The sequence below is a fragment of the Eublepharis macularius genome, chromosome 9 (assembly GCF_028583425.1).
Source record: "Eublepharis macularius isolate TG4126 chromosome 9, MPM_Emac_v1.0, whole genome shotgun sequence".
Classification (NCBI taxonomy): Eukaryota; Metazoa; Chordata; class Lepidosauria; order Squamata; family Eublepharidae; genus Eublepharis; species Eublepharis macularius.
In genome coordinates this window covers 6,987,236-7,006,484 of record NC_072798.1, presented here as the reverse complement: position 1 = coordinate 7,006,484, position 19,249 = coordinate 6,987,236, and the positions used below count along the sequence as shown (strand labels likewise).

At 45.7% G+C, this 19,249-nt stretch overlaps 1 protein-coding gene across 1 annotated transcript in view; it reads right to left on the bottom strand.

Annotated features, from left to right (window-relative positions):
* The window catches only part of PLXNA4 (plexin A4), a 749,270-nt gene that overhangs the window by 144,385 nt on the left and 585,636 nt on the right, over nucleotides 1–19,249 (bottom strand). The window contains exons 11-15 of the mRNA XM_054988198.1: nucleotides 18,674–18,770; nucleotides 16,712–16,902; nucleotides 12,845–12,996; nucleotides 10,730–10,847; nucleotides 2,357–2,493 (exon numbers count right to left, since the gene is read on the bottom strand). Of these exons, the coding sequence (XP_054844173.1) occupies nucleotides 2,357–2,493; nucleotides 10,730–10,847; nucleotides 12,845–12,996; nucleotides 16,712–16,902; nucleotides 18,674–18,770 (695 nt within the window). The remainder of the gene's footprint in view (nucleotides 1–2,356; nucleotides 2,494–10,729; nucleotides 10,848–12,844; nucleotides 12,997–16,711; nucleotides 16,903–18,673; nucleotides 18,771–19,249) is intronic.

The window sequence follows — 19,249 nt, the reverse complement described above, 5'->3', positions numbered from 1 at the left end:
GATCTCAAAATACCCTGCAGCAAGAGACAGCACGGCAGAATCTAGAACACCGTGGCGTAATCAGTTCCCTCCAGAAGCAGGCCTGACATCCCAGTACTATGACCACCTACATGTGGACTCTTCACCCCTTTAACTGGCCGCCACATGCAGAAGCTGAACAGCAAGGAAGAAGCAAGGATGTGTTCCTAGGCAGTGAATGGCTCTACCTGAAGCATTTCTCAGCACACGTGCTTAGTGTTGGGATTGAAGCGTTTCCGTTTCAGTCACGAAAGAGTTAAATTGTTTGTGTTACTTACTTAATTGGAAAACTTCCTTTGCATGTAACCATTAGGGCTTCGAGTAAAGATTCCCGCCATAGAAAGGCGAGTCTCTATGAATAATGAGGTAGAACTAGGATTTCCTATTGGGCAACTTGTTAAGGGGGGGGGCAATTAAGAGGTGCTATATACTGAAGTTTTATTGCTCTTTGTTCACTCTTTCTCTTTCACTCTCTCACTCTCTTGTGTATCATGTCTATCTAGTCTTATCTAGCAAGATGTAGTCTATTAGCAATTTATTATTTTCTTCCAAAGTAACTCTAATTTTTATCCTCTTAGTAATCTTACAGAGCTACACTGGAGTCTGTGTCAACTCTCATTACTTCCAATGCACAATTCTGCATAATCTCTGCTAATTTTTCTACACTTAGCTGTTGGGCTGCCTGCCTATAGAGTCACCCACAGAAGCCAGCAGAGACTTCAACGAGGGAAGAGTTGCCAGTGGGGCAACCAACACCTGCACCCACTTTGACTTTGGGTCCTGAAATGGATCAGTACCTTGCTGAGTTTCTTCCTCTCATACTCTCCACCTCGAACAATGGTCCTTTTAAAACCATTAAAGCAGGAGTCTTTTCGTAGAAAAAGAGCTGGTGGAACTCATTAGCATAACTCATTAGCATAACTCATTAGCATATGCCACACCCCTTGTCATCACCAGAAGTGTGTCATTAGCATGACCGATTTGCATGTGCCACACCCCCTGACATCACCTATCCTGGCTGTTTTGGACCCAATCCTGGCCATTCAGGGCCGAAATTGGGCCCAAAATGGCAAAAGGGTTGAAAAGGTGCCCAAAATGATCAGGATCAGGCTGCTGCTGAGTGGGAGAGTGATCCACCACCCGTCAGAGGCCCGATCTGGGCCATTTTGGCCCCAATCCAGGCTGAAACGGGCCCCAAATGGCCGAGAGTCAGGTGGGCGGGGCCACCTGACATGTGACCTCTTTGGGGAACTGCCGGAACTGCGTTCCTGCACGGTCCCCCTCTAAATGAGTCCTGCATTAAAGTACATTAAAATACACATTAAAGAATCTGATTATAGACCTTAATTTGGCCTTGACTCTAAAAGTGTGCTACAATGTTAGGTTGGTGGCTTAGGAAGATGTAAAACGGGATGCGACACCCGGCAATACCTACTGAAGTCCCCTACTTCTCTTTCCCCTCTTTTCCATGTCACATCTTAATGTGCAACTATCTGTAACAGACAAGCCAACGGGATTGTTCTGCAGTGGATCCCTTTACATTTGTGTATGTGATTTCTTTTCAAGTTCTGAAGCATAGGCTCTACACATTACTTCTTTTACGAGTTCTCCATGGAGCGGACCTGTGCTCAGCGCAGACACACATTGCTTCGCGGATTGGCTTCTATGAAAAAACGAGCATGTGATCGGCTCGGAAAGCTACAGCTGGGGGAGGGAATGCCCCTGCCTTTCACCCAAGCTCTTTCCCCTGTGCAAAAACAGTGCAGAGGGGAGATATTTCCTCATTTCTGCTGCTCCACGTGGAGGTATTGTGTGCACGTGCGGCAGTAGAAAGAAGAAAACTTCCTTCCCTGAACTGTTTTGCATGAGAGAAACATGTTTGGAAGGCGGGAAGGAGCTCTCTCCCCCCCAGCAGTTTTCTGAGCCCATTTATACTCTTGTTTTTTTTATTAAAATCCAATCTCCAAGATGAGATGTGTCAGCACAGAGAGCAGGTTGGCTCCGTGGAGAACTCGTAAAAGGAGTAATGCATAGGGCGACCCATAGTCTCTTTTTGGAATGGCTTCATTTAGGGCAATAACCTTTCTCGGGCTAAGTGAGGCCGCTTCTTGAGAGTTCTCCCTCCCGTCTGCTTTTGATTATGTCTTTATTTGCAAATGGAATATCCCCACAAATGAACAGAGTAAGATACTCTAGGCAAACAAACATCACAAGACAAACTTGATATTTTCAAGATGCCTCTCCGAGAATAGGGAGGGAGCGGCAGCCATTACCGCAACCGCAATCTAGCCACCCTTTCCTACGCCTTGAAAGAGAAAATATCTCCAGTGAACTGTACCTGGGGGAAAGGCAAGGCTGCCCTCCCAACCACACGGAGACGTTGCTGCCGGCTTGCAGGTTTTTGCCACTGATTGTGACTTGAGTGCCGCCCGAGACAGGCCCTCTCTTGGGATTTAGGTCCGAAAGGGTCAGCGTCTGAAAAACATACCAATTACAGTGAGCCACAGGACTTAAATGGAATCATGTACTTATTTATTTAGTTTACGTGCTTTATTTTTCCCCAGCAGGGAGACCCAGAGTGGCTTGCAGCCTTTCCTCTTCCTTCATTTTATCCTCACAACAACCCTGTGAGGTAGATTAAGCAGAGAGTGTGTGATTGGTCCAAGGTCACCCAGCATGCTTCCAGGCAGAGCAGAGATTCGAACCTGGGTTTCCCAGGTCTTAGACTGACGCTCTAGCCGTTAAACCATTAATATTTTCTTCTTAACCTATTTTCTCTCTCCTTCCTTCCTCCCTCCCTCCCTCCTGTTCCCTTTCTAATCTTTTTTTCTTAACCTACTTTCTCCTTCCTTCCTTCCTTGCATTTCTAATCTTCCCTTCCTTCCTTCCTTCTGTTCACTTTCTAATATTTTCTTCTTAACCTATTTCCTTCCTTCCTTCCCTCTCCTTTACTCACAAGATGACAGAGTGAAAACAGGAAGCAGTAGACTGGCTTTTGCTGCATTGGCTTCAGTTTTTTCTCGCCCATAGATTGTGTTTTGGGAACATGTTGCTGTACTTGGGGTAGTTATACCCCACTTTCCTCCCCAATGGGCACCCGAAGTGGCTTACAGTATTCTCTTCTCCTCCACTTTATCCACACAAAAAACCCTGTGAGGTAGGTTAGGCGGAGAGTAAGCAACTGGCCCAAGGTCACCCAGCAAGCTCTGTGGCAAAGGGGGGGGGGGTTCAAACCTGTCTCCAAAATCCTAGTCTGACACTCTAACCACTAGGCATTCAAACCTTCTCAAGCATTCAAAATGGAGTTTGCACTAAGCTCTAGTTTAGCCTAGGACCCTCCTATTCCTCCAAAACATATATACTGACAAGTAGAAAGATGTCTTCTTTTCAGCGACTGCAGAAAAATAAATGTAACCGTTCTCTCCATCCACATTACCCTTAAAAAAAAAATCAAGATAAAACCATCAGATTCAGAATGTCACATATCACCCTGATACCAAGCCATGGTGAGAGATCATTCCTCTTCCTGGAAGAAATCTAAAGTTGCCGTTTCTTCTTTCATTAGCATTTTAATAGAAAAACTTTCCGTTCTGGTCCCAAGCGAAAATCCACCATCTGCATTTAAATGAAGGGCGCATTTTTTCTTCCTCCCTCCCCATACTCTTTTCCATTTTTAAAAAGGATGGTATAAAAAGTTTAAACTCTCCTATGAATGAACAGGAACAATGAGCAGGTTGTGCTGCCAAGCATCTGAAATGATTATTGCCATTTTTTAAAAAAAAAATTCTTGTTATTGAGTGGCTCATTTACTTGCCCAGCGAGTACCAAAAACATTTGGGGAGAGGTCAGAGTTCTTCTTTTATGCAATCTAGGAGGGGCATTCTGCTACGCCCTGTGGGCCAGAGCTGGTCCCAAGAATGGCCTCAAGCAATTCCAGCAGATGTTGCAAGATAATATCCCAGGAATCCTAGTAAAGAGCCACGCCAGGTAGCAGTTGAGTGATGGTCATTTCAGCTCCCTGTGATGGGGAAACCAGGTGGGCCAACAGCAATGGAGACATCAGATAATAATAATAAATAATAACTTTTGATTTATATACCGCCCTTCAGGACAACTTAAAGCCCACTCAGAGCGGTTTACAAAGTATGTCTTTATTATCCCCACAACAAAACACCCTGTGAGGTGGGTGGGGCTGAGAGAGCTCTGAAAGAGCTGTGACAGACCTAAGGTTACCCAGCTGGCTTCAGTTGGAGGAGTGGGGAATTAAACCCGGCTCTCTAGATTAGAGTCCCGCGCTCTTAACCATTATACCAAACTGGCTACACATCCTCCCGCTTGCAGGGAGGGCAAGATAAAACCAAATAACAATAATAATAATAGGAGTAGTAGTCATCGTGGTGGTGGTGGTGGTGGTGGTGGTAGCGATGATGATAATGATAATGATAATAATAATAGCAGTAGTAGTGGGAGTGGGAGTGGGAGTAGTAGTGGTAGCGATGATGATGATGATGATGATGATGGTCAACCAGGAATCTGAAGGACTCAGACTTCTTATGTAAAACCTCGCTGCATTGCCAAAGACGCTTTCTAGATAATCGTAACATGAAGACCCAAGAAATTACCTTATACTGAATCAAATCTTTGGTCCATCAAGGTCACTATTGTCTGCTCATCCTGGCAGCAGCACTCCAGGGTCTCGGGCGAAGGTATTTCATATCATACAAAACTTGGAATTTTTAACTGGAGATTTCAGGGATTGAACCTGGGACCTTCTGGGTACAAAGCAAAGGCTCTTCCACTGAGCCACAGCCCCTCCCCGGAGGCAGGTTAAAGACTAGTTCCTGTTGTAGCTGCCCAGTGAGCAACAGATAAGGCTAAAGCAAAAAAAAACTGCAAGGACAGAGAGATTCATCCAAGGGACTTGATCCTGATACCATATTGCAATGGCAAACTTAAGTATCCCCAAGATACATTTGTGCTAAAATATGAGACCATTCCAAATGGCAAGGGAATGTCGGGACAGCCTAAAAACTATAAATCGAAATTTAAAACCAGCAAGTCTACACAGACACACATCAACAAAATCACAGAACTAATGTTACTCCTCTCTAGGAACTGCTGGAAACTCTATGTGTCCGGGGAGGACGTCCCAGCCCCCTGGACTCACATCCTCGCGCCACCAAGGAGCTGGGTGCACTAGCGAGGCCACAGGAGCAGTGGTGCGGTTTGCAGGAGGCCAGAGGAATGCCACCGAGGCTGCAGGAGCAGCTGAAGAAGGTGGGGTGGCCACTGGAATGCCAACATGGTGGCAAGGCCTCACAGGCTGGTGGGAACTGGCCAGCCCTGCCCTGCAGGGTGTCACTAGAGGGGCAGGGAAGGGCAGACGGAGGAAGAAGCCTCAAAGGAACTGCAGATAGGCCAAAATAGAAAAGAGTCCAGTAGCACCTTTAAGACTAACCAACTTTACTGTAGCATAAGCTTTCAAGAATCACAGCTCTCTTCGTCAGATGCAGAACTGTGATTCTCGAAAGCTTATGCTACAGTAAAGTTGATTAGTCTTAAAGGTGCTACTGGACTCTTTTCTATTTTTGCTACTACAGACTAACACGGCTAACTCCTCTGGATCTATATGACCAGATAGGCCAGCAACGCTGGCAGTCACCCGGGAAGGGGCTGGTCAGGCCCAGGCAGGGCACAGCCTGGGGGAGGGATGGGAATTCCCCTCCAGAAAGGCCTTATAAGGGCAGGCTCAGAGGGGAGGCCCGGTGAGGAGTAGCTCGAAGTAAGTGAGAGCAGGAGCGAGAGAGAGAAAGAGAGCAAGTCCCTTGCAGTGAGTGAGTAACACCAACGACACCTGCAGCAAGTGTAAGTTGGTAGCCCTACTGGAGGAAAAGATACAGGGACTTGAGGCACGCTTGTCCACACTCAATTTAATAAGGGAAGGTGAAGAATACACGGACAGAACGCATGAAGCACTTTTCAGAGGGCAACATGAGGAGGAGGGGAAAGTATCTCAGGATTTGGAGGAGCACCCAACACAAGAGGTGGGCACATGGAAGAAAGTAACCCACAGGAGCAGGATAATCCGGACACATTCTGAGCCTCTGATGCCAAGCAATTGGTTCCAGAAGGTACCCATAAATATTGATTCTGGACCACTGGATCAAGAGCTAGTCCCCCAGACTTCTCAAACCTTGAAAGAGATTTCTCAGGCCCCTGCAGATGAGAAGACTCGAGCTTCCATTCCTCAACACAGGAGAAGGCGTGTGCTGGTAATTGAGGACTCCCTACTGAGAGGAGTAGAGGGTAGTGCCGACCAGACGTGTCGTCTCGAGAGGTGAGCTGTCTACCAGGTGCACACATCCAGGATGTGACAGAAAGGGTAGGAAGACTTATCAAACCCACAGATTATTATCCTTGCCTCCTGGTGCATGTGGGAAGAAAGGATACTGCCCGGCACAGTCCAGAACGCATTAAAAGAGACTATGTGGCTCTGGGTAAAAAGGTTAAGGACCCGGGAGCTTCAGTTCTTCCTGTCATAGGCTGTGGTTTAGGAAGGGAAAGAAGAATGCTGCAAATAAATGACTGGCTACGTAGACTGTGTCATCAGGAGTGATTTGGTTTTTGGGACCATGGCTTACATTTTCAAGATGAAGCTCTTCTAGCGAGAGATGGTTTGCCCCTCACGAGGGTAGGAAAAAATGTGTTTGGCAAGAGCCTTGCAAACTTAATAAGGAGGGCTTTAAACTAAATTCTATGGGGGAGAGACAAAAATTCAAAGTCTATAACTGGAGAAGGGAACACTGAAGACTTGCAGGGCGTGGCACATATGCTAGGAAACATTAACTAACCGGTAAGCAGAGAAACAAAAACCTCAGGGCATATAAGTCATGGCTTCCGATGGGGGGGGGGTAGTTGTGAATTTCCTGCATTGTGCAGGGGGTTGGACTAGATGACCCTGGAGGTCCTTTCCAGCGCTATGATTCTACGATTTTAAGACCAGGCAGAGAGAAGGACAGAGGCGAACCAAGCCAGCCCAGTGGAGGGAGAGAGGGTGCGAGGGTGCTGTAACCCCCCTCCTTCCCCTGTTTCTGTGGCTGGGCTCAACATATAGGCCAACCTGGATGGAGAGCCCTCCTCAGGCTCTGACAACCCCAGCGCTGAAGCCTGACACTATGGTTTTTCTACAGTTTCCAGTGATTCCTAGAAAGGCATGGCATCACTTCCAGGTTTTCCTGGAAGTGACATCATGCTGTTGCTGATGGCCTTTTTCTTTCTTTCTCCTGCCAGCTGCTGAGGTGCCAGTGGAGAAGGGATGATGGGGGCAGGAGATGTCCTGCCTCCAGTAGGCACATGGCAACCCTACCCAGGACACTGCTCAACCTGTATGTTCCTTGGGTGTCCCAGATCTGGGTCCAGCACTCCAGCTCAAGTTCAAGTTCAAGATCCGGGTCCAGCACTCCAGCTCAAGTTCAAAAAGGATGTGGACAAAATCGAGAGGGTGCAGAGGAGAGCGACGAGGATGATCAGGGGTCTGGAGACTGAGCCCTACGAGGCAAGGCTGAGGGCCTTGGGAATGTTTAGTTTGGAGAAGAGGAGGTTGAGGGGGGACATGATTGCTCTCTTCAAGTATTTGAAAGGCTGTCATTTGGAGGAGGGCAGGGAGCTGTTCCAGCTGGCAGCAGAGGGCAGGAACCGAAACAATGGGCTTAAATTACATGCACAAAGGTACCAGCTAGATATTAGGAAGAATATTTTCATGGTCAGAGTAGTTCAAAAGTGGAATCAGCTGCCTAGGGAGGTGGTGAGCTCCCCCTCACTGGCAGTTTTCAAGAAGAGTCTGGATGAATACTTGTCAGAGATGCTTTAGGCTCATCCTGCATTGGGCAGGGGGTTGGACTAGATGGTCTCTATGGCACCTTCCAACTCTATGATTCTAAGTTAGCCTTTATTGGCATATATCAGCAATTCAGGTTATCCACTTACAAAAAGAGAAACAAAAATTAAAAGGATACTACATTACAAATGCATAAATACAATGTAACTTATTTCTGGGATATCCTTTGACGCAACTTCAGAGCGGAATGGAGAAACTTAGCCACCTTCTCGGTGACATCAAAAAAGGAATCGTTCAACAGTCTATAGATCTTGAGCGAGTCAGAGCAAGCCATCAAACTAGCTCAAACAGATTTTAAATATGTTTGACGTATACCAGCGTACAAATGACAACGCAAAAGAACATGTGTAATTGACTCGACACATTTTTGTTCACCTAAACAGCATCTAGCTGAGTAGGCTATCCTGTTAAATCTGCCATATAGACTGGCCGAAGGCAAAGCATTACACCTGGCCAGAGACAACGCTCTATGAAGTTGTGGCACCTGCAGGGAAGATAAATATGGAGCCATCCTCCCTACAGTGAGAGGAATTTCAAAGCTCAGAGGAGAGCAGGGCCGTTTCCACACGGCTTACCTTATTCTGCAAAATAGCGAAATCTCGCAAGAAGATGCTGTTATCCTGCAAGAAGACGCTGTTATTGCACGAGAATATGCAATAACAGCGTCTTCTCACGAAATTTTGGGCGAGATTTCGCTATTTTGCGGAATAAGGTAAGCCGTGTCAAAACAGCCCAGGTTCTAGTAGCCAAGCTCAACCTGTATCTTCCCTGGGTGTCCCAGATCCAGGTCCAGCACTCCAGCTGTTCCACCCCACTGGCTCTGTTTAAGTGTCCGTTGCCCAGAGGCACATGGGTTTTTGTGGATTTTTAGAAGAAGCAGAGAAGATCTTGTAAGCATGCAACCGATTTCATGCACTCTCCGTTCAGGAAGATCTCAAAAAACAAAAATAAAAACCACGCTTTCAAGAATGGTCCCAAGCCACCCCAGCATTTACCAGAGATTGTGGCCAGGGCCTTGCCTCCTGTTCATGCAGAAAAACTTGAAGAACGTTAACTGCTAATGAGAGCTTCAAACAGCAGCTGGGAGAGCAGCCAGCCACAGGCTTGGCGCCAGCACCGAAATGGGGGCAGATGAATAGAAGTTCATCTAGTTACAGCAGGAAAAGGAGAGAAATACTAGGGCAAGGCTATGAACACAAATCTCCTTTTCCACTTGTCCTTTATCACTCTGCATTAGGGTATGTGTAATCCCCTGGAGGGGTTTTTACTGGTTTTATTTAAAAAATCTTTTGCTGCTTTCTTAGAAATCAGGTTGCCAAGCTCCAAGTGGAGCCTGGAGATCTCTCAGAATTATAAATGATCTCCAGAGTACAGAAATCAGTTCCCTTAGAAAAGATAGCAGCTCTAGGGGGTGGACTCTAGGGCATTATACCCCATTGAGGTCCCTCACCCCCTAAACTCCACCCTCTCCAGGCCCCACCTCTAAATCTCCAGGAATTTCCAAATCCAGAGTTCGCAACACTACCTGGGAATTCTCCCAAGGAGGAACTTTCAAGTTCACTTTGAAATATTGTTGAAGGCTTTCACGGCCAGAGAACGGTGGTTGTTTTGGATTTTCTGGGCTGTATCGCCATGCCAAGACCACGGCAATGCCAAGACCATGGCGACACAGCCCGGAAAATCCAAAACAACCATCACTTTGAAATGTTGCTTTTGGGGAGATTCTATTGCTTAGGTCAGAGCAGCATTACCCCCTGCATGAAAAGTTTTTTCACTTGTGATGGTCTGGACTCCACACCAGACATCCAGTCCTGGCAAGAGGTACATCTTGTTCATGTGTGATCTAGAAATCTGGACATTGCTCACTGTACTTGTCAGAAAAGTGGTATGTAAATATTTTAAATGAATAAATAACATCCACAGGACAATCTGCATAAATATTTTCTGTGGATCCGAAGCAGAGAAAAAGACCCTCCCACCCAAAATCCGACGCCCCCCCCCACAAACCTTCTTTTTGTTTTGTTTGTATCTTTACCCAAACATATTGAAGATGATGGAATTTGTAGAGATGACTAAACTTACTTGTTGATTAGAGAAAAGACGTCATCTACATTTATTGTTACCTGGAAACTCCCTATGAACTTTTTGTATGAAATGGAAAAAAAATGAACTGACGGACTTTTGGATTTGAAGATTAAAGGTGGGGGTAGAAATTGGATAGAAAAAAGGAGAGATTTATTTTATTGTAATTAAAGAGTAAGTGTTACGTTTATGATTTTACTTATATTTGTCGTGGAGAAAATCAGAAGTCTCTTTATATTTCTTTATATTTCTCTTTTCTATATATTCTTTTTATTTTTATCATTTTTCTTTTTCTAACATTTTGTTAGTTTTATCTTTTTGTTCTAATGAAATCTTATTTTTTTTTTAAAAAAAACATCTTTACCCAAACGTGAACTTCCAAATTTGAGCCCAAACTTCAATTTAGGCAAAAGCTGGAATTTTCATTCAACCACCTTTCTGGCAACCTTTACCAATCTAATTTTTATCTTGGCCTACCTCTGAATAGCCCATTTATCTTCAAAACAGCCCTGTAAGGTAGGGAAGCCTAAGACAGTATGACTGGCCCAAGGTCACCCGGTGAGCTTCAAAGCAATTTGGTGATTTGAATCTAAGTCTTCAAGATCCTAATCTGGCTCTCTAACCACTATGCTACATTAATTGTCTAAGGGTCTTGTGTGCATTGGTGTTAAGAAACCTGAGAAATGGCACACCCATTCCAAACAAATACTAGAATTCGTTGAATAGACTTACCGTAAAGTAATACAGCTGAGATGATCTGGCTGTGAATTCTGGCTTGCACTCAGCCACGCAGATGTCCACGTAGCCGGCATGCTGGCTCAGTTTGGCCTCACCCATCTCACACACTATTCTAAAAGAGAAGCACAAAGACAGGGAGACATTATTCTCTGTATTTACAAAGTTTATGTGAACAGCTCCAGAGACAGCGGATGGGCCTACTCCCAGCTCACACATGGGAGCTTCAGCAATGATGGCTGCCCTGGTCATCGCTATATCTTGTGGCAATGAGTTCTGCAAGCTTTTTTTTGGCATAAAGAAGTATTTTCTTTTGTCTGTCCTGAATCTTCTGCCTACCAATTTCACTGGGAAACCGTGAGTTCTAGTTTTTTTCAGAAAGGGAAGAAAATGTCTATATATCCACCTTCTCAAACCTATGCAAGATTCTATAAAACTTGACTTCATACCCTCCTCCTCATCATAACCTTGACCTCCTTCCCTCATCTCCAGCTGAAGCCAAAGAAATTAAATACAAAAAAAGGCAATTCATATAATTTGTACAAGATTTTGTTGGTGCAAGCAAGAATCTTTCAGAGAATGATACAAGATAGGGCGTATCGATGCTCCCAGTCAGGAGATAAACCATACAGCAACACGCGAGGGATTGTCTGAAGGAAAAGAAAACACGCTTTTCCTCAGGATGGCCCTACATGGTTTTTTAAAATAATTTTCTTTATTAGTTTCCATTAGGGATAGGGGAAAGGGGGGAACAAAATTCAAAACTATCATACATTCTGCTTGAAACATAACTCTACTTATCTACATTTTCCAGGGCCCATCATTTAACTGATTACTAGTACAAAGTTACAATATTGCCATCATATAATTACAACATTCAGGTCCTTATATTTATTTCTCATCCAGTTGTAGAATGGGGTCCATGGCACAGCGAAGTTCTTCCATTTGTCCTTTCATTAGTAAAGTCAATTTGTCTAGTTCTGCATTTTCCATTATTTTCGCTATTAGCAACTCCTGCTGGGGTACTACTAGTCTTTCCCAATAAAACGCTAGTAGATGCTGCTGTCACTGCATGAATAATAAAATATTTCTGATCTGATGGCCTTAGATGTTGAGGGAGACGGCCACCCATGTCAATCTCTCCAGCATGTGAGAATAAGAATTGATGGATCAGCCAAGATCCACCTTGTCTACCATTTTTTTTTCAAAAACAGCCTGCCAGATAACTCTGAGAAGGTCACCAGTCAGGTATGAGGTTGACAGCCATTCTCTGTCCTCGACCTCCGGTCATCGGAGGTATGGCACCCCTGGTCATAGAGATTCCATTGACCCACAATAACAAATAGTCAAACCTATCACCCTCAAATTTGTCTAACATCTTTTTAAAGGTATCGAACTGGCCCTTACCACATCTATTCTCTGTTCTGTGAAGTATTTCTTCTTCTTTTTTTCCAGTCTGGAACCTATGGCCAACTAGCTGGAGTTTTTCTTTATGAGACATGGAGAAAAATTCTCATCTCTGAATGACCAGAATCGGACCAGGCCAAACCATCCCTCAGAGCCAGATGTCAGGAACTAGGAAGATTGAAAGAGGACTTCCTGGTACCCGATAGTTCCCTCAAAGTGCATGCCCTGTGGAGATTTTGGTGAGAGGGCTCGCGGCTCAGTACTTGGAATGGAGAAGGTCTCAGGTTCAATCTCTGGCATGGATAGAGATGAGATTATGGATAATATGAAAGCCTTGGAAAGCCACAATTATGTGAGACATTTCACATTTGCTTTGGGTAAATCTCTGATGTCAGCTATAAACCCAACTTGCCTATCGAGTGAGATTGTTACGATGTCTTCGGAAGTAATTCCTTTGGGTTTTGTGTCACCTTATCCTTGCCTCTGCTTCGTTTCACTTGAGTAGGGAGGAGTCCATAAAGCTTAACAATTGCTGAGTGACTTGAGAATAATAAGAAATGTTGGGCAAAAGACTGTATCTGGTCAATGTAAATGAGAGTTTTACGTTCTTTCCCAAAGCAGATTTCCTGACAGGAACAAATTCTTTCAAAGGGCCTGCAGGAACTTTTATCTAGACCCCATTTTTGTCCCACAGCCCTTACTTACTGCTCTGCTGGTATATATCCTTCCACCAGTGGAACGCACTCCACTCCAGCTACTTTGACTTGTGACGCGATGTCCCGGAACTCCAGGCCCAGATTTTCTCCCCGGATGGTTACTCTAGTCCCTCCCTCACGGGGTCCTCTGACTGGGCTGATCTAAGGGAACAAAAATAGTGCCAGAAATGGTAAAAACAGAAGTTAATAACCCGCTGTTTCCTTCAGAGCACTTGGTCTTTTTTAACATTCGCTTTTATACCACCCTTCAGGACAACCTAATGCCCACTCAGAGCAGTTTACAAAGTATGTTATTATTATCCCCACAACAATCACCCTGTGAAGTGGGTGAGGTTGAGAGAGCTCTGAGAAGCTGTGACTGACCCAAGGTCACCCAGCTGGCTTCACGAAGAGGAGTGGGGAATCAAACCTGGCTCTCCAGATTGGAGCCCTGCCGCTCTTAACCCCTACACCAAACTGGCTCTCTCTTGTCTTGCTTTCTTTCAGAGCAGACTTGCTATCTTGGTTTAGGCCCATTCCTGCTTTCCTAGCCCTGGATTGCCAGGTTCCCCCATCTCTAAACTGGGGGTGGTACTGGTGGTGTGTATGTGGAGGGAGCCTTAGGCACTTACCAGTGCGGATGCAAAAAGCCTTACACACAGTTCCACAACCTTTGGTGATTGCATCATTTCTGGCATGACCCAGAACTGAAAGGCTGCACTGGTAGCCAATTTCTTAAAAATTGGCCCTGGCATGACCCATCACTTTTGGGTCGCACCAAGATTGACTTTGTTGCTGGGGGATGCAGGGATGTGGGCATGCCTTGTGCATGTGCCTGCTAGCTTGCCTTCCCTGTCCCCCCTTCCACTGTCCAGATGGGGTGTGGCAAGGGGTGGAAGCTGGTGGGGGCTAGGGGATCTGGCATTTCTGTTTCTCCCTTGCGCAGATTCAACCTGTGAATCTTTATTTTCATGCTACTTTCTGTTTCTTCACACAGTTCTCCCTTTATGTTTATGCAATATTGAATACTATCTGTATGTCTGCTGCACATAAACTATACGAAAGTGGTGGGAAATGGCATCAAAAGACCATGAAAAGATGGGCAGATAGCAGGACCCAAAACAAAATGGTTGCCTTCTCTCTCGTGACTTCTGCTTGCCATCATCAAAGATGGCTGCTTAACCATGGGGCTGTACCTAGTGTAGTCCATCAGAAGGCTACTTCCTTTCCACTCAAACTGGTACAGGACAGGGGTCAGGGCAGGGTCATTATGCCCAATGTAGTTGCCAACTTCCAGGTGGGGTCTGGCGATCTCCTGGAATTCCAACTGTTCTCCAGACAACAGACATCAGTTCCTCTGGAGAAAATGGCTGCTTTGGAGGGTGGACTCTATGGTATTATTTCCTGCTGACCTTCCACTCCTCAAACTCTGCCCTTCCAAGGCTCCACCCACAAAATCTCCAGGAATTTCCCAACCGGAGTTTGCTACTTAGCTCTCCAGCTGTTTTGTGGGGATAATAACAACACTGACTTTGTTTACTGTTCTGAGTGGGACATTAATCTGTCTAGAAGAGTGGTATATTAAGCACACTGTTGTTGTCGTTGTTGTTGTTGTTAATGTCTGCGCAGCTGCCAAGGCCTCAGAAGCATGGAGGGTCTTTGACGTATTTATTTTGATATTTATACCTTGATTTGCTCTCAAATGGGAATCCAATGCAACTCATGTCACCATTCTCCTCTATTTTATCCTCCTAACAACAACCTGGCAAGGTAGGCTGGGCTCAGAGAGAGTGCCTTTCAGCAAGCTGGTTGTCTGACTGTACATTTATTGCACTGAAAATATGATACATTACACCAGTTTATCATAGTGGAAAAAAGCATTGTCTCATTCAATGTTAAATAAAGTCTTTGACGCCTCTCCTGAATGAGCCCAGGGTAAGTGCCCGTTGCATGCCTTGCTTGCACTCAGGTGGATCCTACCTCTACTATTATTCCATTGAGCAGTGTTTGAAACTTTCTCATAATTCCATACAGCCTTAGAAATTATCCTTTGAGAGTATTCACTCCACTGTATCACAGAAGCTACTGGTGGTTGTAATTGGACTGAAAATGGACTCGCTCTAACAGCAGAGTCTGTGAATCTGGATCGCAGTTGACACCGGGGGCACATTCAGAACTCTCAAGAAAAAACCCCCAACTTTTTTTGAGCATTCAGCGATGGTGTTCATAACTGGCAACTGAGTTACTATTCCAGACAGGGAGCATTCACCCGTCACGGTCCCTAACACGGAATTTGCCTTTCTCACTGCTGCTGCACCATGAATTAATGTTTTCATTGAACTATCCCCCGCGATGCCAAGATCTCTTTCCTGGATACTCACAGCCGGTTCAGATTCCATTAGTGCCCATGCAAACTTGAATGCATACTAATTAGACGCCATGCTAATGAGGTCCTTTTGTGAGCTTTTCGTTGTCAATAAGGCCAAAAATCAAGAGAACTTTAGTGAAGAGTGGCTGGCGGTAAACTCTTCTCACTTGATTGAGACGCACTTTATTGTAAACATGTTGACCCAGCGGGATTTCAGCTGCAATCCTCAGCATACTTATTAGGAAACACATTTTCTTGGGACTGCAGCATCCAACTGCGTGCAGACAATGGTCTGCTTCCCATGGATTTGAAGACAGAAGACATGATAATTGCTCCCACCCCTTGCTGAGGTCCACATATTTTTTCTCACCTTGACATGCTTTAATATATTTTCTTTTCTTCCTTATTTGTGTGCCTAAATTATATTTTATATTGATTTTTAAAGCCGCGTTGTGTTGCCAGCGGGGAGACAGGCAGGACAGAAATATTTAAATATATAACAACAGGATTTGATTTCTATACCGCCCTTCAGGATGACTTTAACGCACACTCCAAGCAGTTTACAAAAGTGTGTTATTATTATCCTCATGACAATCACCCTGCGAGGAGGCTGAGAGAACTCTGAGAGAGCTGTGACTGACCCCAGGTCGCCTAACTGGCTTCAAGCGGATGAGAGAGGAATCAAACCTGGCTCTTCAGATTAGAGTCCTGCTGCTCTTAACCACCAAACCAGCATCATTATCCTTATCATCTTCTAAGGTAGCGGAACTAAGAAAGCTCTCTCTGCTCCTGAGACCCCGGAGACCCAATGCAAGTCAGAAGACAACCATGTGCGAGATGGAGCGATGGCCTGACCCGGAATAAGGGAGCTTCCCATGTAGAGGTCAGCGAGTTGGACTGAGAGCCAAGCTACAATTGCCGCTTGACACAGATTGGACACTTGTCAGCTTCCTTCAAGTTTTGATGGAAAATGTAGGTGTCCTGGTCTTGCAGCTTGGCTCTCCATTTAATTGACGTTTACAGAGTGTCAGTCTATGGGAGGGAGAACATGCGGTTGGGAGGGTAGTGCAGGCATCGTGCTCTCGCTGGGCGCCCCCTTCCCCTCTGCTGGGTGTGGGGGGCGGGGTTCTGTAAATTTCTATTAAATGGAGAGCCAAGCTGTAAGATCAGGATGCCTACATTTCCCATCAAAACTTGAAGGAAGCTGACAAGTGTCCAACCTGTGTCAGGCGTCACTTGTAGCTTGGCCCTCAGATCTGGGAGACTGGGGTTCAAATCCCAACTCTGCCATGAAAGCTCTCTGGGTGATCCTGGGCCAGTGACACATGCTTAGCCCAATCAACTTCACAGGGTTGTCGCGTGAAGATAAAATGGAAGTGATGAGAATGTTGTAAATGAGGAGAAACGTGGGGTGTAAATGAAATTAAATAGTTGGCTCCTTGCTTCGGGTAACCTTTGTATTTCAAACTACGAATTGAGGAGAAAACAAAATATATCCGGAGGACTGACCCCTGTTATCTTGGGATTGGTGCACTTCCCTCCACTTCCGGAGAGTTCCAGCCACCGGTTCTCTGGAATGGGGCAGTGATGCTTCAGTGTGCACTGATTCTGGCCCTCACACCAGCCACACTCGTAGTCTGGATCCGCCTTCAAGCACAGACCGCAACTCTCGCGCATAGCTCCACATTTGTACAGGTGAACTGTTGGGAGAAAAACAGACAGGCATCCTGTAGACAGCGTCACTCTGGCAGGATTTGTCAAAGCCTAACAAATTAGGATTTGTCACATGCATATACTTGTTTCACTTGCAACGAGGGCTCATTTTGAGGGGGAACGCGCAGGAACGCAGTTCTGGCAGTTCCCCAAAGAGGTCACGTCACGTGGCCCCGCCCACCTGACTCTCGGCCATTTTGGGCCCGTTTCAGCCTGGATTGGGGCTGAAACGGCCCAGATTGGGCCTCTGACGGGTGGTGGATCACTCTCCTGCTCATCAGCGGCCCAATCCTGACCATTTTTGGGCCCCTTTTCGGCCATTTTCAGCCCCTTTTTGCCATTTGGGGCCCAATTTCGGTCCTGAATGGCCAGGATTGGGTCCAAAGCAGCCAGGATAGGTGATGTCAGGGGGCGTGGCATATGCTAATGAGTTATGCTAATGAGTTGTGCTAATGAGTTCCTCCAGCTCTTTTTCTACGAAATGACCCCTGCTTGTGACTATTTATATATAAATCAACTTGGGATTGGAGGGTAGTTCATAACATACGGGTCACGTAAACGAATAGATAATGATTTGTACTTAATCTGAACTTCAAATATAAGCTGATGGGATCTAAGCTGACTGCGGCTGCCCAGACAAGGAAACTTGAGGTTTGTGGTAGAGACCGCACTGAAAAGACTAATTTGGTGAGCAGCGGTAGCAAAAAAGCTGAGCTCAACATTCAGATTTATTAGGAAAGGGACTGAAAAGCGATTACTACATTTGCACTGCACTCACAACAGAAATGCCATAAAGCAGGGGTCGCCATAAGTCAGCTATGACTTGAGGGCACTCTCCACCACCAACCACCTACAGACCCCCAGAATTGTCTACCAGCCTCAGCGCATGATTCCATCAGAGGGGAGGCCCACAAGGCCACAGGCCGGGCTTTTTCCACAGCGGCACCCAAACTGTGGGACACGCTTCCCAAGATCCAGAGGAGTTAGCTGTGTTAGTCTGCAGTAGCAAAATAGTAAAGAGTCCAGTAGCACCTTTAAGATGAACCAACTTTACTGTAGCATAAGCTTTCGAGAGTCACAGCTCTCTTCATCAGATGCATCTGACAAAGAGAGCTGTGGCTCTCGAAAGCTTATGCTACACTACAGTTGGTTCATCTTAAAGGTGCTACTGGACTCTTTACTCTTCCCAAGAACGCTGCAGTTTCCCTTCCTGTTGATTTTTCATCTCCAATAGGCTGACTTGGGAACCCTTGCAACATTATCCTAGCTATACGGTAGCCACATCTCTTTGGGCAATGGAATGTGTTTTTTAAATCACCCCCTTTCTACCCTTCACTTGGGCTTTCCCTATGTGTGTGGGACTGCCTCCTGTGGCAGACGTGTTGTGGTTACATCCACCACTCTGTATCAGAATTCCAAAGGTGCCCACCGGCTCAAAAAGTTTGGGGACCCATGGCCAAAAAAGAGAAGAGTTAAGCTACCGGTGACACTCGATGAACTCAGTGGGCTGTCAACAGGGTTTAGAGAGGGGAGAAACGGAGTCAGAGCTGGGGGGTGAGGGAGCGCTATTTTTCAGGTGCTCCGGAAGAAAGAGCAAGAGGGAAACTAGCACAAATATTAGTAATTTACAGAGAACGTAAAAAAGGACCTCTGGTAGTCAGCGAGGGGAACGGGTGACTGCTTTGTCAAGAGTATGGAGGGATGCAGCCCCGTTGCTAAGGTTACCACTTCCAAGGACAAGTTGAAATAATTCGTTACCTTTGTTCTGCGCAGGGTTGTCAATGTTGAAATTCCCATTCCACACGACTGTCAGCTCCACTGGCAGGCTGTTAATCTCCATCCCATCGTAAGAATACTAAAAGTTAGAAGAGTAGAATACAGACAAAAAAAAAAAATCTCACACTTAATCCTTGTTGCCAGGACTGGGAGAAAGGGCCGTTTGGCAGTTGACACCCTCTCCCTCTTCACTCTCACAATACCTGGAAGGGTTGGATCCCAACACATACCCAGGAGAGTTTTCTCCCCTCAAAAGTTCTGAGAAATGTCATGTCAAGACTCCCAAATTATCTCTGAATTGTGAGATAGTATGGTGCAGTGGTTAGAGTATCGGACTAGGATGTGAGACACCCAGGTTCGAATCTCTACTCTGCCACGGAAACTCGCTGGGTGACGTTGGGTCATTCACACACACTCAACCTAACCTACCTCACAGGATGGTACTTATGAGAATAAAACGAGAGCAGAGGAGACCGGTGTGAGCCATTTTGGGTCCCTATTGGAAAGAACAGGGTAAAGAACTGGGTAATTCTGGGTAAAGAATGATCAATTGGATGG